Here is a 25,911-nt window from a genome sequence, read left to right as displayed (position 1 = left end):
GAGAACCCAGCAGAGTGCTCTACCCAGAACATGTGCTATTTAATAAACATCTGATGATGGGTGCGGGGGAAGTGCTCCCTGACTGTCCCACCCAGCCTCACCTCCAGGCAGTTCCTCTGATGACAGATGGAACTATGGGTGCAGATGCAAGCCTACCTGTGTTGGTCAATATTATGTGTCGACTTGGCTGGGCCATGATTCTCAGTGTTTATATGTGATCACTTCCATCATGGAATCTGCTGTGAGTAGCGAATCAGTTGAAAGGGAGTTTCCTTGGGGGTGTGGACTGCATCCGAATAGAAGCAGATGTTCTGGCTTTTTTGCTCACTCTGGATCCTGCAGCTGCCTCCTGTTTGTCTGACTTCCGGCTCTTGGGACTTGAGCTATCAGCTTATCTGCAGATCTTGGGATTTGTCGATCTTCACAGCCTTAGAGCGGGAGCCCTGGTCTCCGACCTGCTGATCTTGGGTTCGCCAGCCCCTGAAGCTGCATGTATTGAGAAGCCTCTATCCTGATCCATCAACCTGGGACATTCCAGCCTTTACAGTCACATGAGCCGTTTCTTTCATATAAATCTCTCACTACGTACATTTATACACTTTACTGGTTTTGCTTCTCTAGAGAACCCAGCCTAAGACACTACCTTTCCCCCACCTCCCAAGAGAAGCCAGTGCGGAAGGGTGTTCACTTCTGTCAAGATACCACCTCAGACACTGCATGTTCCCATCGCCACACCCCCCACTCCATCCCGGTTGGTGAGCACCAAATGGCAAGGGGAGGTACCTGAAAGTAACTGCCATCACACAGAGCTGAGAAAAGCCAGCATAAAGCACTTTTATTGCAATAATAAAACTTGAAACTCATTATGTGGTGCAGAAGATTGGGGCGGGGGGCGGCAGCAACAACTTCTCTCACCAAATCACTACACAGGACAGCAAAGGGGTGAGAGGGGGAAGGAAAAGCCAGGAAACTTTGAGATCAGCAGGGAGAGCCGAGCATCAAAAAACAGGAGATGCTGAAGCTGCGATGACCAGCATCATTTTCTTACGAGAACACTCAAGGATTTGTGATGATGGCTGGGCTTTCGTTGGGTGTTAAGTGTCTACAAACAGCACCTTCAATTTAAACTTTCAATTAAAGTTCTTAAAATTTAGGAAGTGGTAGAGCTTGGATAGCTATGAGATTTTATAAAAGTCCTGAAAATTCATTAGAAAAACCACAGGATGTCTAAAAAAAAAAAAAAAAGGCCAGGCCACAAAGAAGGCTTCAGAGGTCCCTGCTGGCCCGGGACAGATACCGGTAGTGTCCAACACTGCAGTGACAACGATCTGCTTTCAAAAGGCAGAGCGTTTAAGGGGAGGGTGGGTTGGGGTGGGTGGAGGCAAAGCCTCTCCCCTTCCCCACTTCAGTTTTGGGAAGGGCTTTTAATTCAACCCAAGGACGCCTCTCTCAACCTGGAGAATTCAGCCCTCGACAGCGCCTCACATCTGCTATGGCTTTGCAGCGCAGCAGCAAGAATGTTTAATATATAATAGATAAAAATTTCATCCAAAAAAAATAAAATAAAATAAAGTTTCTTGCACCCCCCACCCCATACCAATTCCTATTCTAAAGTTAACCCATTGTTTGTGCTGTTAATACTGGATCATCTGCTTCGTTGGAAACCTAGATCCAAAAGACTGAAACTGAATCTTCACCCCAAAACAAAATAAAACGAGTAATTTGAGGTTGATGGCATATAGTTTAAGTCAACATACATACAAGGAGAAAGGGGAAGAGGAAATGGAGGTGTCGGTAGCAAAGCTGAGTGAGAGAACACATTCAGTCGGGGGAGATGTTTACACAGAGAGTACAGAGGAACATCAGGGAAAGTAAAGCTCCGTCTGGAGTCACGTGCGCGTGTCTGGAGGCACCAGATCCCTCTGTGGCAGATCTGTTGGGGACAGAAAATCTGTGAGTTCCAGCAACTCAGTGCCCTGAGTGTACGGTGGGGAGAGCCACAATACCCTCGGCCTCTGTCAAGTCGTTTCCCTAACAGCTGAGAGGTTTTACTGAGACCAAGCCAGGCCTGGTCCAGCTGAGGAGGCGGAAGAGGGCAGACTGAGCTCCCGGGGAACAACCCTCTTACTGCTTACACTGGTCTTATTTATCTGAAGCACTGAGGTAAACTGGGCCTGCAGGAGGCCAGCCCACCAGTACTACTAACAATATAGTTCCCCATTATCTTTGGACCTCCAACTTGGCTGCACATTGGAATCACCTGGGAATTAAAAAAAAAAAAATCATTAGTGCTTGGCTCCAGCCAGTGACAGTGATTAACTGGCCTAGGGTATGAGCTGGGCACATTTTAAAAGATTTTAAAACACTTCCCAAGTGATTTTAATGTGCAGCTGCGACTGAGAACCACAGCCCTAAGTTGATATCTGCCACGCTGAATAGACTTGGAAAATATCTGCAGTACTCACTCACTCACTCAAGCCTACAACTTTCTGAGTTTGCCCTTGGGCCTTCCTTCAAGACCCCTGCAACCAGCTCTGAGATGTTCTCTCTCTGGGTGGGGAGGGTCAGGCCAGACTGACTCGCAGCCCTTTATCCCTTTTCTCCCTTCTCTCACCCCACTAGGTTTACAGAAAGCATTTCCAAACCAGGATAACTCCAAGGCTCCCTGCGATATGTTTATGAACAAATGACTCAGCTCTCAAAGAACAAGGAAGAGGGTTTGGACTAGGTGTAGACCTCCGGGTAAACAGAGGGTCTATGACATGTCAGGGATTCCCTCCTGGTAGGAATGACAAGTGGAGAAATGTCCTGGCCCTGCCAGCCGAGGCAAGCAGACAGGGTGGTGATGCCTTCTTCATATCATCAAACATGGAGGACCCTTACACTGCGTAAGTGAGAAAGCTGCACAGCTAGGTCATGATGCCCATGCTCAGAGGGGCTTTTCTCACAAGCCACTAGAAACAGGGTATGGCAAAGTCAGCAATGGTCTTACTTCTAAAGAACTAAAATGTTGGCACTAAAAATTTGGTCTACATTTTCCACAGCCCTCAACTTGGTTTTAGTTTATAAGCTACATATAATAATACTTGATTTAAACAGCTACCATCAGTTGCCCCACCCTCAGAAATTCATTTGAGAGCACATGACATCCCTTGCATCATGGTGACCAACTTCTACATTCAAGGTATACATTAGTAACCAGAACTGAAAGGACACCTGAGAGAGGTAGAATGCAGGAAGAAAAAACCCTGTGGCATTTTCTGTTGTCATTCATCAAACACTGGGCATAAGACAAGAGGAGCAAAGGCAGTTAAAGGTCCTTCAGCTTTAAGTTTCCTTACCAAAAAACAGGGAGCTAAGTGAGGAGGCCATTCTTGTCATTCCAGTTTTAGAAGTTCCACATCAAAGACGAGAGTGGCATTTGGTGGGATGATGCCTGGGTGCCCAGTGGCACCATAGGCGTAGTCTGGGGAGATAGTCAGTTTGGCCCTCTGACCCACGCTCATCTGTGAAAAGAACAAGGAACAATCAGCTCGACACACTCCTCAATTGTCTCTGTAAGAAGCACAGCTGTTTACTTGAGGGCGCTTTGGCCAGGACAGCATGACTAGGACATTCTGGTGACTTTGTGGCTGCATTCTCATGTGCAAGAGGTTGGCAGCCAGGTTCGATGATTCCTACATCTCACTGCTGGGGGTCCAACGCAGTTAAAAACCCCTCTTGACTTACTCTCAGAATGGTCAGGCCCTCAACCTTTCTATCCAGATCTTAATCACCTAATAGGCTAGGTGATGAGACTTCTAGAGTTATCTGCCCAGCATCTACCCACCATTCAAGAGACATGTTCTTAAGAGGCATCTATGTTCTTCTTGAAAAAAGGAATACTTTGTCCAAAACTTTGCTTTAATAGAAAACACATGCACAGAAAATATTATCTGGGGTAAGTTTATTGTTCTGCATTTTCTCTATCTCTACTTTCATACTCAGAAAAACTTTTTAAAAAGACAATGATTTTCTGAGGTATAAAACAGTATGCACAGTATTCTACAGCTACCATTGGTGTGAAGAAGAGAAAAATATTTCTGTGTTTGTAGCTGCCTGTATAAGCAGAAAACATGTGTGGAAGGACACCAATAACATCAGCATTTGTGGGGAGAGCAGTGAGGCTGGTGGTCAGGATGGAGGGAAAGCTTTCACTTTTTTTTATATACTTGTGTATTTTTTCGTTTTCTAATCAAATACACAGGTTAGTGTAAATATCTCTTTTCTGAACAGTGAGCAGGGTCTCTACTGAATGTCCCACTCTTTCATCTACTCTGCTTTTAGCCTCCACATGTGCACTCCTGGGTCTCTGACCCAGCCTGAGAGACGGAGGCTAAAGAGAAGCTGCGAGCTGTAATGAAGCTTCTAATGCAACTCAGAATCCTTGTTTCTGGCAACTCCATCACAAACTGGGACAAGAGACATGCTGGGACAAAGGTAGTAAGAACAGGACTACAGGTGAAAGCAGAGACTCCACCATCCCTGTCCTCCTCCAATACGGCTTTATTTAACAAAATTCCAAATAATCACATTCTTTGACCCAGCAATTCTGCTTCTAGAATATTTTGGTAACAACCTAAATGTCCAACACATGCGGAATGATTACATAGGTACATACACACCAGGAGTTACCTTTAAAGTACTAACATGTAGAGATGCCTGGGAGCTATTGTTAGATAAAAAGACAAACTACCAAAATAGTACTTGTGACATGATACCATATCTGTAGACATGTAAAATCAAAACAACATCATCGAAAGAAAAGTGGCACAAGACAAACCCCTCTTCTTTGCTTGTTGAAGAAATACTCTGTGGAGGAGTGTTTAAACAAAGGTGTTTTATATAGGTCTCAGACTATCCAGACTCCTCACTAGTGACACAGCAGTGATTGTCCCAAAGCTCTGGGCCAAGGGGGAGTTCAAGCTTCTCCTCAACACCCTGTCATGCCTCACCAAGCCTGGGACTGTGAAACAGGCTGATAAGACTATCTTGATGGTGGCGAGAGCACTAGGGACAGACAACACAGTTATTGTTCCAACAGTGGAACAGTCACAGAAGGTGGGCTGTGGTGTGGACAATTGTTGGCACGGGGGATGGGGGTGGGCTACAGATCCAAGAGCCAGCCAGACGCAGTGGAGAGGGGACAGAAAGGTAAGATTGGCAAGGTTACCAAAGGGAAGTAAACCACAAAGGTCCTTTCCTTCTTGGACTGACAACTCCCGTGAGTGGGATGGCTTAAAGTTTCTGAAAGGTAAGCAGTTTACCTGGAGGTAAACCAGTGACATTTTAGAGAGGAAGTGGAGCAAAGTGTACTCTGGAAAAGGGGAAGACAGACAGAAACCTCAGTCCTGGTTAAATCTCGAATTCTCCTTGAAGAGAGGAAGACAGACGAATTACCCATCATGCAGGGTCTAATTATAAAGCTGCCTGGGTCTCAGGCTATTGTAAACATCCCTTTACCTGGTCAGTGCCAAGAAAAAGTTCCTGGGATTGATGGAAGGATAGAATCCAACTGCAATTTGGCAACCCTGAGTCCCCTATTGTCTCCTAGGAATTCTGTAGTGTTGGCAGAACAAAGCTGTTTACAATAATGGGGAGGAGTAAGTCAGGAAACAGACTCAAGACAAACAAAATGACTTTCTCCTCAAGCCTGACCTCTCAGAAGTGGTCTGACACAACATGTTCAATATTAAGACAAGCACAAGTTGAAACTACAACGAGATAGCATTTTTCACGCATCACAGTGTCCTGAAGCCAAAAGTTTAACAACACACTGCTGGCAGGGCTGTGGGGAGACGCCACTGTCGTTCCCTGCTGGTGGGGGTGGGGTCAGACAGCGTGCGCTCCATCTCCATGGCTAGCCGTATCTGGCCAAATGTCATGCACACAGCCTTTGAGCCCTACTCCATGTCAAATAAAGTCCATACGAGGTTAGTCACTATGGCATTGTTTGTAACAGCAAAACACTAGGAACAACCCAAATGCCCATCAACAGAACGCTGGACAAATACACTGGAGTACGCTCCCTAAAGTAATACCATGCAGCTATAGGACTTTTTTTTTTTATAAGACAGCCGCCTCCTTTTTTTTAATATGCTGGCACATAAAGTGTCTAAGATGTATTAAGTGAAAAAGCAAGAGAAATATGTATGAATTTGTATATGCTTCAAGAAACTCTACAGTACAAGATGGTAACTGGAATCACCTGTGGGAAGAGGCTTTTCACTTACAACATTTTTTATTTTTGAACTATATGAATGCACTACCTAAAACCTTTAAAGGGTTTTAGAGGACTAAGGTGCCTGGCCCAAGCCATGGTATTTTCAATCGCTTCATACGCATGTGAAAGCTGGACAATGAATAAGGACTGAAGAAGAATTGATGCCTTTGAACTACGGTGCTGGCAAAGAATACTGAATATACCTTGGACTGCGAGAAGAACGGGTAAATCTGCCTTGGAAGAACGTTCCTTAGAGGCGAGGATGGCAAGACTTCACCTCATGTACTTTGGACATGCTATCAGGAGGGACCAGTCCCTGGAGGAGGACATCATGCTTGGTAAAGTAGAGGGTCAGCAAAAAATAGGAAGACCCTCAAGGAGATGGATTGACACAGTGGCTGCAACAATGGGCTCAGACATAGCAATGACTGTGAGGGTGGCGCAGGGCTGGGCAGGGCTTCTTTCTGTTGTATGTAGGATTGCTTGAGTTGGAACAGGCTCAATGGTACCTAACAATAACAAACCTATAAAAAATAACTTAAACGGCAGATACAAGTAACGGAACAAAACAAACAAGAGCATACCTGGGCAACCCCTTCTTCCCAGCCTCGGATCACCTCCTGCTTGCCTAGCATAAACTTAAAGGGCTTGTTTCTGTCCCGGGATGAATCAAATTTCTTTCCATCTTCAAGCATCCCTGTGAAAAAGGGCAGTTGTAACATGAGCAACAAGGAGCAATGGCACGAGGCGAGTCAGAAACCAGCAGCAGAGTACCCATCACAGATGCTCATGCTTGAGAAGGCACCGCGGTGTCCGGGGAGGACCTCCTGTGCCCTCGCTGGGCACCCAGGGAGTTGGGGGTCGTCCCTGTACTCCAAATCTGTGAATGCTCTTCTCCGTGACTCCAAGTAGTAAGCTGACCACAGAAGGAGCTCATGTACCGGAGGCGGGCAGCAGTCCACCTTGGGCTGGAGAACAGGGAAGGGTGAATTCACTCTTTCCCCGCCCACTGTGGATTTCCTCCCAGACTAAGAATAACTGGGCCCTTAAAGGCTCACCTAACTGCTGAAAGTCATACACAATGCAAGCAGCAGCAATATTCATTCCCAATTCACCCTACCCAAAACCAATTCACCCTACCACCTTTTAAATACAGCAGGCACAAACACTCCTTCCACTGCTCAGCTAAAGAGAAGCCCCTCTCTGGGCAGGCTTCCAGTGGAGGGGACCCCCTTCCCCCACTGGCCGCCCCACAGTCTCCTCTGTGGCTCACTGAATGTGACCCATACACAGTGCTGCCCTCCAGGCTGTGGTGACTGGGTAGCTGCACACAGAGAGGAGAGGAGGACCTGCTCTGCACTCTGGATGCTATCAGACAAATCTGAGAGGCAAGTGTCTGCCAGCATTCTGGTGCTAAGTGTAACATACCAACAGAGAACTTGGGACACAGGTAGGAGGGCTCTCAAGGTGTCGTGATCTTCCCGAGAAAAGTGAAAACTGACCTGGGCTGAGCCACAGAAACGAACAACAGAACTTGTTCAGCGTTCATCCCACTCATGTTACCCAATGGTGCCCCAGGCCTCTGAATACCATTTTTGCACAGTTAACTCTTACAGAGAAGGCTGAAGAGAATGGCAGTAGTACTGAGGTTTAAATGGCTGCCCTCAGTGAGCCCAGTGAACTGCTGACGACTCCAACTTAACAGAACAGTACTTCCAGTTTGAGTCAGGGACTGGGCCAGGTGCTTTCCACACACAAATTCATTCAATCCTCTCCACAGCACTGCCCCCATTTCACAGACGAAGAAACGGAGGCAGAGAGCAGTGTGATAATTTGGCTCAGTAGTAAGGCCAGACTATACATCCAAATACCATGTTCCTTCCAATATGACAGTTTTCCAGAAGCCAGAGAGACCACAGTGGCGACCTCCAGTAAAGGGGAACTCCAGGGATGGAGAGCCCACGGGGTAAGCAACATGAGGTAAGATGGACAGACATCTGCAACTTCCTTTCCCCTTATCACTGACTTCTCAGGAAGTCAGTGCTGGTCAGTTGTGAGAGCTGACACTGAGCCCCTAAAAAATCTCATACCGGGACTCCAAATTGGAAGGGGCCAGCCAACTGCTGACATATAATTAACACAAAACTGATTTTATTGGAGGATGAGGGTAGGGGGTGGGCACCCACCATGGTTCTAAGCATCACTCAGAAGAACAACAAAGCATAAAATTCTGTTGTGTATTTAGAGGAGGATGGAAATCCTGGCAAAATCACTATCTAAAAACCAATGTCAACACTTATAAGTGGGATGGAGAAGCAGAGATCAATTGAGAGCATTATCACAGCCACCATAGTATCTGAACATCAACAAAATAGGAAACTGGGGGTGAGGGACCGGGGAGATGGGGGGAGGGGCCTGCTGTCCTAACACAGCAAGAGGGGAGATGGATGCCTTGGGGCAGGGTAGGTGCTGACACAGTCTAAAGCCTGGAGCTGAGGACTGAGAGGGAGACAGGGGAGCAGAGACTGGCCTGTGCTTTAAGCCAGTGCAGAGCCAGGAACGGGCAACCCAGGTCGGTGAGTTGGGCGCACATTTAGCTCATCCCTCTGCCTGAATTCACAAGAACCCTCTGATGAAGGAAACAACAAGCGGTAGGATGCAGAGGCGAGGGGACCAGGTCTCTGCTCTCCACAACACCCAACTGCACGCATGGCCTCTGGCCCCATTTCAAGCTCTACTTCATTCATTGAACCCAACCCACAAAGTGAACTCTGTGTTCAGGGTGAGAGTGGGCAATGAACAGCTGATTCTCAAAGTCCCTTCCGTGGCCAGGCAAGGAGCCCTTCCACCCACTCTTGTGAGAATGCTCATAACAGAAAAAAGGAAACCAACTCCAAGGCTCAGGAACCTACTCAAGGTCAGTGAATGGTGGGGCCTGGCTCTAGCAAAACGCTTTATTTAGCCCCCTAGAGACTGACAGCCCAGAAGGAGACTGAAAACCAGAAATAGCCTCTCCCTGGTCTGCGCTTTGTTGGCGCTAGTACTTCCTGAGCAGCAACGGTGGACAAGGCATTAGGCAAGAAAGCCTCCTGGGAAAGGACCAAGGATGGAAGGGTGCTTCTCTGGCCTCTGGGCCCTGACTGTCCACAAAGGCTGGCTGGACAAAACACATGGGAAAAAACATCCAGAGAGGCACCTGGAACCAAGACTGCACCATAAGCCAGACACTTGGAAAATTCAGACCCAGCACCCACAACCCCTCCTTTCTAACCGAACGTTAATTTTCCAGGAAGAGCAACAGGAAATGAACTATAGTCTCTTTAAGCCCTTCTCCTATGCCAGGGCTGGCACAGGGCAAGCATGTGGGCCAATGTGGGAAATCTAGTATGGTCTCCCAGGAACAATCTGTCTCATTGGTAAAAAAGAAGATACTCTGGGAAAAGCTCCCGCCCTCCTTTCCTGTTGAATGCTGTCGTGTGAGGACGTGATGTTTGTAGCCACAACGGCCACCCTGTGACCATGAGAAGGTGAGGAACACTGCAAGGCAGTGGCTACAGTGCTCAGTATCCAATCCCAAATCGCCTCCCTCCAGACCTGTACTCTGAGGTGATCAAAAGCCTGCTCTGCCCATCCCCCTAAACTGACCTAATAATAACAATGTGTTTAGTGCTTCTGTTCTACTTCCTCGTTTGCTATGTAGTGCCTGAGTCTTAAATGCTTGCAAGGCCCCAAAACTGGTCTCTATTTGCCTACAGAAACAGAGGAAGGAAAGTCAGGAATCCCATCCCCACTGCCATGGAGTCGATTCACCCTGTGGTGGCCCTATAGGACAGAGCAGAACTGCCCCACAGGGTTTCCAAGGCCGTAAATCTTTACTGAAGCGGACTGCCACATCTTTCTCTCACAGATCAGCTGGTGGGTTCGAACCATCGACCTTTCGCTTAGCAGCTGAGCACTTTAACCACTGTGCCACCAGGGCACCTTAAGTCAAAACAGGAGGAGATGGATGTGTGGCTAGTCGCCTCCAAGAACAGCTACCTCCTCTGCCATGAGACCAGAACTGGATGGTGTGGGGCTACCAGTACTGAACATTCAGTCAAAGATTCTATAAAAGAATTCTGATCAGAAGGAGGAAAATGCAGAAGAGAATTTCAAATTCTCAGACTCCAGACTTTCTGAAGTCAAGGAAGCTAGATGAACCCCTGAAACTATGGCCCTAAGATAATCTTTAAACCCTTAACCAAAAATATCCCCTAAAGTTTAACTAGTAAAAAAGGTCTGCCTTGAGCATTATGCCCTTTTAAGAACTACCCATATAGGATGGGATCAGGTTGACAACAGCAACTCAAAAGATTAGACAGAACATTAGGGGGCAGTGAGTTTATGTTAATGGAGGAGAAACAACCCAGAAAAGGAGGGTAAGAATGGCTGCACAACTCGAAGAATGTAATCAATGCACCGAAATGTATGTGCAAAAACCGTTGAATTGGTGTATATGTCTTGCTGTGTATATTCTCAACAAGTCTGCTCTGACTTAAGCCTGGAGGCAGCTGAGTGCACCCTAATTGGCATGAGGTAAATATTCTTGACAAATATTTACTTAGCACAACCCACTGAGGTGGTGCCATGAGAAGAGTAACAAAGGACTGGAATGCAACAACCCGGGGCACAAACAGCTACCACTGATTTAAGTTTTTATATTTTATGCTTTCCGTCAGGACCCAGCACATGTGCCCACATGTAAATGAAACAAGATTTTCATGGAACTATAGTTACTATGTGGGATGCACTCCTCTTTTTTAAAAAAAGATGCTGTGACTCACTACATTTATTTCCTGATACACCAATGGGCTGTAATTCACAGTTTAAAAAATGCAGTATACCTAGAGAAGAATTACCCCATTTCCTGCCAAATTTGAAACATGGCCTCAACCTGGGCAAGACTGAATTTTAATTGCAATAAAAAAAATACAGGGTATCGAGATAGACTGCCTACACTTTCCTTTTATTTCTGGTCAAATGCAGTGCCAGGCAGCCTCCAGATGTTATATGTATCAATCCTGTTTTGCCTGAAAGTGAGATGCTTTCTGAAGTGGCTGACTGGTAGGGGCTGGGAGTACACCTGGGGCACAGGCGCTCTCTCCTGCTGAGCCAGCCTGGAGAAGGTGATCACCCTCAGCAGAGACCGTGAGGATGTCTGTCCACTCCCAGCTCTCTTAAGCTCACCCAGGACACTGAGAGGGCAGGCCTCTCCCTATTTTAGGGAATCATAAAAGCTAGAAAACAGGATTTCTAAGGAAAGGGACTTTAAACAGGAGCTTTGTCTAGGATCCCTATTCTCCCACCCTGTTTCAGATGAGCTGTCATCCCCGGGAAGGGGACACAAGCTTTGCTCCAGAGCTTCAGACCACAGTCAGCACCGTCAATCTCATCTACTTCCTGGGAGAAGGAGAAATCTTACAGAGAAGGGTTGGGTGGTGGTGGGGGAGTCCTCAGGCTAGGTAGGGAATTTCCCAATATCTACATCCAAAAGCTAAACAACACCTCCAGAGATGAGCAGGATGGTATGTGATGGTATGTCACACAATTGGCATAGGCTAGAAGCCAAGGGGGCTAGAAGGAGGGCTTCTCCAACAAAGACGAAGAGACCACCTCAGATCTGGCTGTAAGCTGACAAGCTGGGAGAGGAGGTGACCCAGAAGGGGAGGCAGGATCCCTTAAATAGCAGGAATAAATGTGCATGCAGTGTTATCTGGAGTGGGAATTATGCCAGTCAGTGTTGAATGCAGAACGTAAGAGAAAAGCTATGACACCAAAATGGGTAGTGAGAACTTCCATTGCCAGCAAGGATGGAGCAACAGGGATCAGATTTACCCTCCTGCCTGAAACAACCAAAACCACCAGACACAATAACTGAAACAATAATTTTCAAGACACCGGACATCTGGCAATGAAGGCTGGTGATCCCCGAAAGCTGGGAAACAAAAAAGGTGAGCCCTAAGTTACCCAAGCTTCTGTGCTTGGGAGTTTCCGGGAAGAGGCGCAGGGCGAGGGAAGTAGGGGTGGAGCTCAAGGCAGCTGGAGCCCACAGGACAGAGCACCAGGGAGGAGAGAGCTGGGGAGAGACACCCAGAGATCTGCAGAGGATCCCCGTGAGTATCCGGCAGAGTACTCATCAGTGCATACGTTTGAGGAAACTGCTCACGGCCAGGAAAGGAACCACCCAAGAGGGTTGGGGGGTACAGTGCCCAGTGTTCACACAGGGCTCACTGCCTGTCCCCCCAGTCAGACTGGGGAAACTCACTGCTCGTGGAGCGGTGGGTAGAGTACTCGGGAAAATCTTGCCTTGGTAGTAGCGAAAAACCAGTCCTAGACTGAGCCTGCTCCAGACCTACTTTACAAATCATAAAAGCAAGACCCAAAGGATCAAACTGTTTCAAAGTAAATTAAGTGCTTCCCAAGACAAAGCTAATGAAGATTTAAAGGAATAAAAAATATCCAGCACCACAAAAGGTAAAATTCACAATGTCTGGCAACTAGTCAAAGATTAACAGGCATGCAAAGAGGCAGGAAACATGACCCACGATGCAAAGACTGATCAATCAATTGAAACCAATCTACAACACACACGCGCATGTGCGCGCGCACACACACACACCCCCACCCAAAGCTGCTGCTGTCTAGTCGATTCCAACTCACAGCGACCCTACAGGATAGAGAAGAACTGCCCCACAGGGTTTCCAAGGCTGTAATCTTTACAGAAGCAGACTACCACATCTTTCTCCAGCAGGGCAGCTGGTGGGTTCAAATCACTGACCTTTTGGTTAACAGTCAAATGCTTTAGCCATCATGCCACCAGGGCTCCTTAGAACTGACAGAGATGTTAGAATTAGCAGACAAGGACACTGGGACTCAAATTTAACTTCCAGAGATGAAAACTATCACGTCTGAGACGAAAAATACACTGGTGCAGAAACTGAAGATCCACATGAGAAAAAGTAAAAACTTGGATCCGTATTTCACACCATAACCAAATATTAACTCAAAATGGAACCTTCAGAAGAAAACACATAATATTTGAGACCTTGGGTTAGGTAAAGATTTTTTAGATATACTGCCAAAAAATAAGATCCATAAAAGAATAAACTGATAAACTGGACTTCATGAAAATTAAAAACATCTGCACTTCAAAAGCCACTGTTAAGAGAATGAAAAGACAAGCCACATTATGGGAGAATATCTTTGCAAAGCATATATATAATAAAGAGCTTGTATTCAGAATACGTAAAGAACTCTCAAAACTCAACAGTAAGAAATCGAACCCAATTAAAAAAAAAGGGGGGGGTTTGAACTGATAATTCATCTAAAAAGTCATATGGATGGGAAGTAAGTACATGAAAAGATGCTGGACATCACTGATCATTACAGAAATGCAAATTAAACCAGTAGGAGATACCACTACTACTACCACCGCCAATGAGAGTGGCCAAAACTAAGGACTGACCATGCCATGTACTGGCAAGGGGTGAGGATCTGAACTCTCATACACTGATGGTGGGAATGTAAAGTGAACAACCACAGCTTGGCAATTAAACTAAACATACACCTCCCATACGACCCAGTCACTCCACTCCTGTGTATTTATCCAAAAGAAGTAACAGCCTACACCCTATAAAGAAGGCAGACTTACTTGTAATAACCAAAAAACTACAAATAACCCAAATTCCACCAACTGGTGACCGGATAAACAAACTGCAGTATATCCACACGACGGAGTACTATTCAGCAACCAAAAGGAATGAGTATCAATACACAGAACATTGACGAATCTCAAGATAATTATGCTGAGTAAAGAATCCAAACCAAAAAAGAATACTGCAGGATTCCATTTATACCAAACTTTAGAAAATGCAAACCAATCTATACCGACACAAAGCACATCATTTATTGCTTGGGGAGGGCAATGGGAAGAAGGAATTCTAAAGGGGCACAATAAACATATATCGAAAGTTATTTAACTATATACTTTAAATACGTGCAGTTTACTGAATGTCAACTATTTTAAAAAAATTGCTTGAAAAAATAAAAAGGAAAAAAAGAAAGAAAAGTAGGCAGTCAGATTTATTAAAATCCAGCATATGTTTATCTCCTACACCCAACCTGGCATTGAGGAAAAGGTGCTTCCCGTTTGGGAAGGAGCAGGCAAAGCAGGCAAAGTCAAGCCTCTCAGCAGTTGCTCCTGTGTCAATGCTGTCAATCTTTGTGCCAGGACCTGGAGCACTTCAACAGTGAAGCCACTTGCCAAGTTAGTGCCATGATTTCCTAGAGAAAGCACGCTCTAAGAGAAGCCAAATGAGGTTGCGGTTCCGACATGACAGCTGACATTCCTTCAACTACAAAGGCCATTCTTGGTTGGCATAAAACATCACCAGCGTTATCTTCCACTTGCAGCATTGATTGACTCCATTTCTGACTATACACAAATCTATACATCATGACTCAGAAACACATCTGTGTTCTTGATTTCAAGTGTTAATTCATGTCTCTCCTGACTGAATGCAGCGTGAGGTCTTGGACCTGGGCTTGGAGTTCTATGTCCCTATGGCACTCGGCTCAACCCCTGGCACCTGCAATGCTGGCATTCATGAGCACTTTTGAATTCGCTTTACTTGCATGATTTTTAAGAACCAGCAGGACAAGCATGAGGCTTCCTTATTTAGATCTGCTTCCCTATACCGTAATAAGAATCTGAGGGGTAATCCCAGAATGGCAGCCTTTCTTTCAGCATCTTTGAGAAAAATGAAAATTTTGGGGTCTCCAGCTGAAAATACAAGACCATGAAAGGAGCAAAAGCTATAGTTGTAGGCAGGGCTGTTTAAGCAGCCTCTGGCTGCAGGGTGGTTGATGTCACCTTCGCCTGGGTCTCACCCAAACTGTTCAGCTGTTCTGGGGGAGAAGGCGGCTCAAATCCTTGGAATGGGAACAAGTGCACTTTAAAAAAGAAAGGTGTAAGGCAGAGTCTTGAGCATGTCTCCCCCACTGGCAGCCTTTCCTGCAGCTCATCTGTTTGAGAGTGTTCTCCTTCAGAAGGGATGGGCAGAAGACTTGGTCGGTAGCTACTGAGCAGACAAAAGTACCCCAGGCTGTGTTCCTGACGTACAGGCCATGCCACAGGATTCACAAGGATGCTGGAGCTCACTAATAACCCAATAGAAAGTTACTTCTCACGCACTCTGCTTCATGGAAGGCAGACTCCCACAGACACTCTAAGCAGTAAGGGAAGACGAATGCGGGGAATGAACTTAAAGAGTTAAAATTCAGCACTTGTGGTTAAAGCTCATTGTTACAGATTGAACTGTGTTCCCCCCAAAATATGTGATGTAAATCTCAACCTGGCTCTAAGCCCATTTGGGAATGCGTTGTCTTTGCTGTGTTAACAAGGCGGGATTAGTGTTGGGTGCGTATTAAGTTAATCTCTTTTGAGATATAAAGAAGATTGAACAAGCAAGCAAGCAAGCAAGCAGAGTTGAGGGACGACTGATTCGAAGACACATGGAGATTTCCAAGGAACCAGGAAGCAGAAGCTGAAGAGACAAAGACCTTCCTCCAGAGCCAACATTGGGAAAGCCTTCCTCTAGAGCCTGCGCTCTGAATTCAGACTTCTAGCCCCCTCAACTGTGAGAAAAGAAATTTCTATTTGTTAAATCCGTCAACCTGTGGTACTTCTGTTGTAGCAGCACTAGATAAGTAAGACACTCATGACTCACAATGTGGTTTTCAGTTACTGATGAATCTTTGCTGGAGGTTCTCATAAGCAGCACGTCATAGTGACCAAAACATTATGTTTTAAGATTAAAAAACTCAAATCTAAATCAAACAACAAAATAACAGAACAGCCCAAGTCCCAAAACTTCAAAGCAAAATTTCTTGCCATTTACAGTTTGGGGACAGAGAAAGGATTTCTACTTTCAACTCACAGGTGAGTTTCTAGAGCACTAAGAGTGCAATGACTGAGTGCAGGGCGGGGGAGCCAGTCTGAAGGCCGCCCATCAGTCCACAGACTTGCATTAGAAGCCGTGTGGGACATCCTCAAATGGGTGTACTGACCTAGGCCTCATGGCTTAGCTACTTCCCTTCCCCCTCCCGATTACATACTGGAGAAGCTCTCTTAACTGCCCTTATTTCACTGCCTGGCCAGCCTCTTATAAAACCCACTGCCTGCACACCCCCAGTATGCTAAAAGCTCCCTCATGCTCCAGTCTCTAGCTGGATTTACCTTCTCCAAATGTACAGCGGTCTCACCCACACACAGTTTGCTGGCAGTATTTTTTAGTGATTTGCCTTTATCGAGTCTTTCCAAACAGCTAAGATAAAGGAGCCACCACCCATTTTCTATTCATACTCATATTTCACTGATTTACGTACTACTTAATTACGTTATCTATACACACTAAGGAGTCCTGGTGGTGCAGTGGTTAAGGGTTATGGCTGCTAACCAAAGGGCTGGCAGTTCGAATCCACCAGCTGATCCTTGGAAACCCTATGGGGCAGTTCTTCTATGTCCTATAGGGTTGTTATGAGCGGGAACCGACTCAAAGGCAATGAGTTTGGTTTGGGTTATACATAGTAAGGAGCCTTGGTGGTGCAGTGGTTAAAGCAATCAACTGCTAACTGAAAGGTTGGTGGTTCGTTACACAGTTAGTGTAACTGAAATAAATGGTTTTGGAAACAAACACAGCAGATGGACTCCTAGGTAAGCATAAAGCTCACATGGAAATGAAGGAAAGGTTTGGCATTTAGATTACCACACAACATTTAGATTACCTGCTGTACTTTAAAAGAAATTAAAATTCATTTTTGCAAGAACCATGATGGGAAACTCCAACCATCAGAGCCATCTGCAAAGAAAGACGTGGCCCTTTAGCAAACGATTAACGCTTGAATTTGAAATAAAATGTTTAGAGATGCCATGTCACTTTTATAATTAACCTGTAAACTACCCACTTTCCCCAACCTAGGCACTGAGGTAGGTAAAAGGTATTAATTCAAAGTGCAGGTCTTTGCTCAGTTTCTGGGCCTCTGTGCTGTGTTTCCTGTGCAACCTTCCCGAAACCGGGGCTCTGAGATTCCCTTGTGCGCAGTGTGACCAAAAGTTGAATGCCTACTCCACCATTTTCTCTAGAACACAAACTGAGTGCAAGCACGTTTCCCATCTGTAATCTGGAAATATTTTTAACTTTTGGCTAAATCCCTTTAGATTCTACAACCAAAATCATATTCTCAAAGGCAAGGACCATGACAGAAAGAACGCAACAGCAGGATGAAGAACGCAGGCAAGAAAGTATGTTCCCATTTTCCGTTTTATCACAATACAAATAAGAGGACTGCCAAATGTGTCTCATGCGGAGGTACACAGTAGACCATAGACTAACAATGGCTATATACAAATGCTAGAAATATACATGATCTTTAGCTTTACTTTCATTTTTTCTGTTTTCCAGAAAACACGGAGGTGGGAGCCAGAAGGGTGTAATGGTTAAAGGTGTGGGCTCTGTGACTGGATTGCCCAGGTCAAGTATCAGCTCTCCTGCGTACTAGCTGTGTGATTATAGCTCGCCTCTCCAGTCCATTTCCCTCACCTATAAAATGATCCTAATTATCAGACCTCACTCACAGGAATGAGGCGAGGATTCAATGAATACACTATAGGTAAAGCCTTTGCACCAGTGCCCAGCACACAGTAAGCGCTCCACAGATGTCTGCCGTCTAGCCCTCCTGATGGCCTCCGCCAGAGGGTGAGGAAAGGGAGCGTCTGCCCTATCTGTGAACTGCCCTCTGGTTCCTCACTAGGTACACTGCTCTTCTGGCTTGAAAAGCTCAGACCCAATTCGAACCCAGGAAGGCTCTGGAAGCTGAGGTGGGAGTGATTGGCATGGGCTTCTCTGGGGGAGGCGGGAAAGAGCTCAGTCAGTGGCCCACCACAATCTGGCAAGATGCCATCAGCTCCACAGGGAGGCTAAATCTAAATTCTGCATTCAAATCACCTAAATCATGGCCCTTCTACAGCAGAAATCTGACAGTCCTCCACTTCTAAGCTACCTCTACACCTACCCTCTCCCAGGTGCACAGAAGCAAAGACTCTTATGTGGAGAGAGGTTTGGTATGTCTGAGGAATAACAGGCAACAGGCCTGGGTGATCTGCGCTTCTGGGAGGAGAGAGTAAAGGCAATGAGATCAGGGACAGAAGCATTCAGGAGATGATTATTTCTCTCTCTCCAGTTACTTTCCTTCTCTTCCTTTTTGTACTTCTAAAACTTGCTTGGTCAAAATTAAAAGGGCCCAGGTGAAGGAATGCAGGAACTCAGCTGAGCTCCTCAGTGGGTAAAAAAGCAGGAAGGTGAGGGGCGGGGAAAGGGAACAACCAACACAGGCATTAGTACCAAAGGAAGAACTAGTAAAAACCCTGGCCTTTTCCATGGGGAAACAGCAGATGACAATCCTATCTTTACAGAAAATCTCAAGGTAGACAAATGATTCCAAGTTATCAGGTACATTAAGCCCTTTAGCATGTCACAAAAAAAGTTTTTAGCCAACAAAAACATTCAAGTTCAAAAGCCTACGAGTAAGGGGATTAGATAGCTTGCTAATAATGCAAGTAAGGTACATGGCACCCTTGTGGTGGGTGGGGCCATGCAAATAAGGTATATGGAACCCTAACGATGGGATTGGTCAGTTTTGACATCCTAATAGGCTTAAAAGGAGCCATCCCAGAGGTGGAAAGAGAAGATCTCACTACTGCCAAGAAAGAAGAGCTAGGAGTAGAGTATATCCTTTGGACCTGGGGTCCCTGTGCTGAGAACCTCCTAGACCCAGGAGACAGAGAGTGAGCTGTAACACCAGAGGCAGTGAGAAGCAGTGGCAGAGAAATGGTGGCAGCAGAACCAGGAGACCAGCAGGAGATGGCATGGTGGGCTTCCCCACCCACGGAGTGAGAAAGTTGATCGTCTTTTGGCAGGAGGCTTGCTGGTAGAGTGGGGGGCCTTCGGGCACTTATCAGTGGAGCTAAAGAGCTTTGTAACCCTTGCCTGAGCAGGGCAGAGGCCTGGCTGGCCCAAAAAGGCCCAAGGTGCCGAAGGCTGAGAGGCTGAGGGTCAAGGAGAGGCCTGCCTGTGGGCACAGCTGAGAAGCTGTCCTGACCGAATAATTGTATCTAGACACTTCTGACTCTGAATTATAACCTGTTACTTCCCTAATAAGCCTCGTAATTGTTAGTATGGTCTGTAAGTTCCTGGTGGCCACTGCAATGAATCATCGAACCCCGCAGGGAAGTTGGGAGTGCCATGGGAGGGATAGCTGGTATCAGAGTTGGTAAAAAGGTTGGTGAGAGGAAGTATATCTGACCTTTGCTTCATAGGAATCAGCCTTGGGCTGATGGCGATTCTCTCTCCCCCTCGTGAAGTTAGAGGAGGTCAGATGCCCCCAACATGCCACTTCTACACCGAGTAATCCACAGTAACCCTGCTAACTACAAAGGGAAAAATGTACCTTAACAAAAAAGATAAAATTTAGCATTTAAACAGTGATGCTCCTCACAATGTGCGGAGTATGAAGAACATGGCACCATGTATAAAATACTCACACTAAAATGGGTAGCCAGAATTTATTCAGACATTTAAAACTGAACTTCCAGTTTACATGAAACCAGGCAGAGGACCCAGTTAAACAACACTCTGACTGAGAAAACAATGAGACAGATGCAGAATGTGGGCGATTCTGTAAGATAACCAGGCTGCTCTCTGCGGAAAACATCAGTCATCAAGAAAAAGTAAGTATGAGGACTCTTCCAGATTGAGATTACAGACGTAACACCCAACAGCAATGAGTGAACCTCAACTGAGTTCTGCTTTTTAAAAAAAAAAAAAAGCTATAAAAAAAAACATTTTGGAGATGACTGGGGGTAATTTCAATGTGAATGTGGTTTTAGAAACTATGGAATTATCTTAAATTTTCTTAACTGAGATAAGCAGGAGGATGAGGAGAATATCCTCATTCCTAGGACATGTCCAAGTATTTACAGGTAAAGTGTCATGATGTCCACAACTTAAAACGAATCAGCAAAACCCAATAAATTAGAGACCGATATACACACTCTACACAGATATGGCAAATATGACGAAATGTTCATCATTGCCGAATCCAGGTGGTGGGCACATGGGTATTCACTGTTCTAGTTTGATTTTTCTGTACATCTCAACGACATCATAATAAAGAGTTGAACATACACACAAGAAGGCTACGGGGCCTTATGTTCATTTAAGACAAGTGAGCCTTCTGCTCTTAACTGTGGAAGAAGATAATGATGGTATCTGCATGATTCTTATTCCAGTAATCACAATCCCAAAGGAAAGTACACTGATTCCTCACTTATCGACTATCCTGATACCCAACATTTTCCATTTACGACAATAGTAAAAAATTGACTATCCGACTATTTTGCACCTTAATGATGTATGTCCAGCAGTAACAAACACCAAGGTCAGAGTAACACACTGACTGGGCCATGATTCTCATGGTTTGGGAGTTATGTAATGATGTAATCTGGCAATCATATAATGACGTAGTCATCCTCCATTTGTGCATAATGCCGATTTTTACATAATGACCTAGTCTTTGGAACCTTTCCATATCAATTAAGTGTAATGTTTTCACATCAAGGTCTATTTTCAAAGTTTTAAAATCTCATTATGTTAAAGAAACTTAAGGAAGAGAAAAAGGACTCATACCTTATCCTGCTCATAGTCAAGCTGGTAGAGACCAATCCACCCTTCTCATACCCACAAACACCAACCAACCAACAAAACTTCCCTCAGTCCCAAAATTTAACAGACAGCAGCAGCTTCCTTAGCTGGATACGTGTAGGCAATGTGCAGGCCTGTTCTGAGAGGATCACCTCTGCCTCTTTGCCTGGGTCCATACACTCTAGACACCCAGGGTACAATCAGGGTCCTGTTTATGCCGTTGTCCCCACCACTTTACTCTCCACACAGCCAGAAGGGAGGAGTCCTGTTAAAGCCTAAGGCAGCTTACAGACCTACCCTGCTCAGTGGCTCTCACCTCAAAGGGTTAAGTTAACGTTCTTAAAACAATCTACAAGGCTACGCTCTCTTATCTGTTACTACTTTTCTCCTCACCCAATTCATTTCCAGCCACACTGGTTTCTTTGCTGTTCCTCTACCACACACAGCATACACCAGCCTCAGGGCCTTTGTACTACCTATTTCCTCTGCCTGCAACACTCTTCCCTTAGAGTCACAGAGCTCATGCCATAGCTTCCTTTGGGTTACTGTTAAAATGTCACTTTGTCGCAGCCTTTCCCAACCATCCTCCCTAAAACCAGCAGCACCCCAACTCCTCACTCTGCTTTCATCTCTCCAGTGCTTCTTATAACGCCACAGACACATTCACGTTATCGGTCTCCTCATCACAAGGTTAAGACCCATCAGATAAGGACCTCTGTCTGTTTAGTTAAGGAGCCCTCAAGGCACAATGATTAAGTGCTTGGCTGCTAACCAAAAGATTGGTGTTTTGAACCCACCAGCTGCTTCACAGAGAAAGATTAGGCAGTCTGCTTCCGTAAAGATTACAGCATTGGAAACCTTTTGGGACAGTTCTATTCTGCAACGCGATGGCAATGGGTTTGGTTCAGTCTATTTAGTTCACTGCATGTCCCCAGTGCCTGGCTTGTTGCTGGTGCTCAATAAACATTTGCTGTAGGAAGGAAAGAGTCTGTTAAAAGCAGCCTTGCCCAGTTACCACCTGTCTGCCTCAAGATCACACACATCTGGGGAAACCATCTGAGGTGTCTCTGCTGGGCATAAGCCTTCTTCCAGACACTAGGTCATCAACCAAGAAACACCTGGCAGGAGAGTGGACAGAATAAAGTAGAGAGGACACTTGAGACAGAGGCCAAAGAGCAAGGGGCTTAGCGGGAAGTCACAGGGAAGTGGCCACACCTAAGCATCCCTCTAAGTGGACCACCTGAGAAAACAGGGTTGTGGGACCCTTGGTTTTTCTCAGCTAAAAATCAGGAGGGTATGGGTGACTTCAACCCAGTCACAAGGACAAGACGTCCAGCTATTTTTTTAAGAGGACAAGAAAAGAATGTCCTCTAATCCACTGGAGGTTGCTCTCACAATGGCAGGCACACGGCCTGCTGGTATGAGTAAAAGGAATATAAGCCTAGCTCTGAGTTAAGACTAGCTCAACAGTAAAGATGACAAAGCTACTGGAGGCAGGGAGGCGGCTGTGAGAATCCACTGGATCCTCCAGGCACTTACTGGGCAGGTTACCTTCCTACCTCCTCCACCCCACCTCTGCTCCTGACTACTAGGAGACACTTGGGTGATGACAGTAAAAGTTTTCATTTTCCATTTTGGCACCACAAAGAGGTGGTGCAGGCCGTTTTGGAGGCCTTGCTCAATGCGTTCTGCTAGAGGCTATGGAAGCCACCACAGGGAGACTTGAGAGTGGCATCAGGACTACTACCAATAGCTGCCAATGGCATGTAAACCTCCACATGGTAAAAGTCGGTCTGTGCTGATGGCTGAGGGGAGATTTTGGCCACCTTACTTCTATTCCTCTTGCTTTGGACCTGCCCCTAAAATTGAGTGTTCACTTGACCCTAACATGGGTCAGATTCTCCCTCCTGGGAATTATAATCAGTGGAGACACACAGTCAAGCAATTTGAGCCAGTTACTTTCATCAACCACCAGTTGGAGAGGTAAAATAAAAAAAAGGAATCTGCAGCATACTACTGAGGCAACAAGGTAGAAAAAGAGACGTGAAAACTCAGGACATTATGAGAATTTCTTCTCCCTTCTTGGGGTACAGTGCGCTTCCTGCCTTTGGAGGCTCCCCTGGGTCATTATGATAATCTCTTCCTTTATGATCCAATTCCCTCAAGATGGATTCTGTTCCCAGTGACTTAAAAGCCTTAACTGCTACAGATGAGATCTCAAGTGCCTACCCACTCCTCTCACGCCCCCACAGGTCTCAAACAGGTTCTTCCTGGGAGGCTGGTGGCAAAGACCCACGGGAACAAAGCCGCCTGCTGAGAACAGCCTATTCTGTGAGCATGAGGCAGAGCTGGCTTCTTACTAAGGCGTCTTTGTAGGGCTTATCAAAAATGAAATAAAAAGAAAGCTTTTGTCCTAATGCATGCCAGGGTCCTGCTGCTGTTCTGGGAACATGTGGGTGGGTGCCACCCGCGAGGAAAACACAGACTTGGAGAAGAGGCACTGGAAACCCTGATGGTGTTCTGGGTCCTACGACCATCTGCTCTCCTAGAAAAAGACTGCAGATCATATGTGGGGACATATCACCAAGAGGCACAGTGAAATGTGGTTGTGCCTGTATGCTGGTGTCCAGTCCTGCCAGCAGCACCAGAGAACAGATGAGCCAAGGATGAGGGGTAGACATCCTACCTTGGCCACTTACAAACGGAGTTGGAAACTACCTTCCTGAGCCTCAGTCTCCACCCCAAATGGCTGTGTTAACTGAATGAGTTGCCACTCAACTCAGGACATCTGAGCCTGTACAAGGTAACACTTATTCTTTCCACTCAGTAGATCAAAAATGACCAAACTGATGAGCTTTCCTTCCCTAAAACTCCTAGGCTCAGGTACTGACCATGGCCTACAAACAGCTATTTAAAAAGTCCAAACCACTTTCCAGTTTCGTTCACAGGCATAAGACTGTTCTCTTTAAGATGGGTTTCAATACCTTCTCCTTTGACAGTCTTTTTAAGGTACTAGTCCTTAACACTCTCCACCCCTGCTCCCATTTCTACTCATGGAGAAGGGCCAGCGAACTAAAAGACCATGGGATGGGGGGTGTTAGTTGTTTTTTGTCCCCTTTCTTTCTTCTCAATGACAACAGAGCGCTCCTCCCATGATCTGGGGGAGAAGAGTAGAGCTTTTTCCTGAGCAGCGCACAAAACTGTCCACAGCCCTGCTAGCCAGGAGGAGGAAGAAGGGAGGAGAGCAGGAAAGGGACAGAGAGAGAAGGAAGAGAGAAAGGAAGGAGGGGGAGGAAGAGGTGGGGAAAAGAAAGGGGAAGAAGGGAAGGTTATTCATAACAACTGTAGCAACACAAATCACTCGCCCCCACCTCCTCCAGCCAACAGCCAGGCAGTCTCAGCCAGCTCAACCCCCTCTCCCTTCCCCCAGACAACCCAGGAGGTCCTTGTAAGGGCATGGAGTAAAAGATGGCCCAAGGCACCAGGCTCTGAGGTTTGAAGTCCGGCTGGGGGTCTAAAATTTCCTTTGGTTTATTTACATTAGCTTTGTTACCCTCACTGAGCTTGTTTCATTATTTTTAAAATGGGCATGAGAAAAGTGCCTAGGCCGGTTGGGTGCTTAATTACATGTTCAACTTTCTGTCAGCCTGGACCACCAGTGCCACTGAGGTTTCAATTTGTAAGTGGCTCAACTACTTCCTTGGAGACCAGGCCGAGCCAAAGCCACGACTTAGGAAGTGGAAGTCTCCCCAGCCACAGCGGAGGGGTGAATCCCGAGCTCCCCGGGGAGAGGAGCAGTCTCTGAATCACCTCACCCGTCTTATCTTCATGGAAGGGCTCATGGAAGGGCGGGCCGGAAGCAGAGATAGGTGGTCAACCCAGACAGAAATGGGACAGATTCTTCCTAATGGTCCCCGGCCAGCGCTCTGTCCACTCCTGAGCTCGTGACCTTGGGCAAGTGACTTCGCCTCGCCAAGCCTCAGTTTCCCCATCTGCGCAGTGGGCATAATGGCAGTATCCAGGCACAGAACTGCCTCTGACGTGCGAGGTAACGCTTGGCCCGCACTCAGCGCTCACAAGCGCCGCTCGGACCGCCCCAGGTTCGGCAGGCCTGAGGCTGCACCCTCCGGAGCGCGGCCACCGCCCAGGCCTCAGCCTCCGGCCACGCGGACCTCGTCGCCGCCGCGCCCGGGACCCCAGGCCGCGGTGGCCGGCCGCACACAGGCCGAGGGCCGCCACCCCGCGGGCTCGCCCGACTCACCCGTATAGTGCACCACGCAGGTCTGGCCGCGCTTCGGGAAGGTGCGCCCTGAGGAGACAGAGACGGTCTCGGTTAGCGGGTGAGCGCGGCGGCGGGAGGCACTCCGGGACCGCTCAGAGCGGCTACTCACCGTCTCCGGGGGAGATGGTCTCCACCTGCACTCCCATGGCAGCGGCGGCGACGGGCGCGGGGCGGGCGGAGCGACCGGCGGCGTGGACGCAAAGCAGACCTGGCGGCGGTTCCGCGGCTCTGCCTCGTCCCTCCGCGCGTCCCCTGCGCACACGCGCGCCCCCGCACGTCCCGCCCTGCGTGCGCGCTCACACACGGCGCGCGTCCCGGAAGCCCAGGCTTCCGGCGGCGACCGGAAGCCCGAAAGCCCCGAGGCCTCTGAAACTCAGTGCGTGAGGGAAGGCCTGGCTCTTCGCCTCCTGGCTCTGTGATTGGAGTCACATAGGCGTCTGAGCCACAGTTTCGGCATCTGAGAAATGGGAGTGATAATAGGGAGCCCGCCAGTTACTGACGGGTTACTTTGAGGAGGTTCACACTTCTAAGTACACAGTTAGTCATCCTGTAAAAAGGATGGTTGTGAG

At 46.9% G+C, this 25,911-nt stretch overlaps 1 protein-coding gene across 2 annotated transcripts; it reads right to left on the bottom strand.

The window, feature by feature from the left end:
* Positions 1-810: 810 nt before the first annotated feature.
* On the bottom strand, positions 811-25,574 carry FKBP1A (FKBP prolyl isomerase 1A). Of its 2 annotated transcripts, XM_003411626.4 has the most exons (5): positions 25,452-25,574; positions 25,322-25,369; positions 6,847-6,959; positions 3,342-3,506; positions 811-1,933 (listed from the first exon to the last, which is right to left on the bottom strand). In XM_003411626.4, exons 1-4 carry the CDS (start codon positions 25,486-25,488, stop codon positions 3,378-3,380), a joined length of 327 nt encoding a protein of 108 aa, XP_003411674.1. In that variant the 5' UTR covers positions 25,489-25,574; the 3' UTR covers positions 811-1,933; positions 3,342-3,377. The 2 variants fall into 2 exon arrangements, with proteins under 2 accessions (XP_003411674.1, XP_064131972.1); XM_064275902.1 differs by lacking the exons at positions 25,322-25,369; positions 25,452-25,574 and adding an exon at positions 19,664-20,097.
* Between the last annotated feature and the right edge of the window lie 337 nt (positions 25,575-25,911).

The sequence above is a fragment of the Loxodonta africana genome, chromosome 24, assembly GCF_030014295.1.
Source record: "Loxodonta africana isolate mLoxAfr1 chromosome 24, mLoxAfr1.hap2, whole genome shotgun sequence".
Lineage (NCBI taxonomy): Eukaryota > Metazoa > Chordata > Mammalia > Proboscidea > Elephantidae > Loxodonta > Loxodonta africana.
The sequence above is the reverse complement of the archived record's forward strand: the minus strand, read 5'-3'. Positions and strand labels throughout refer to the sequence as shown.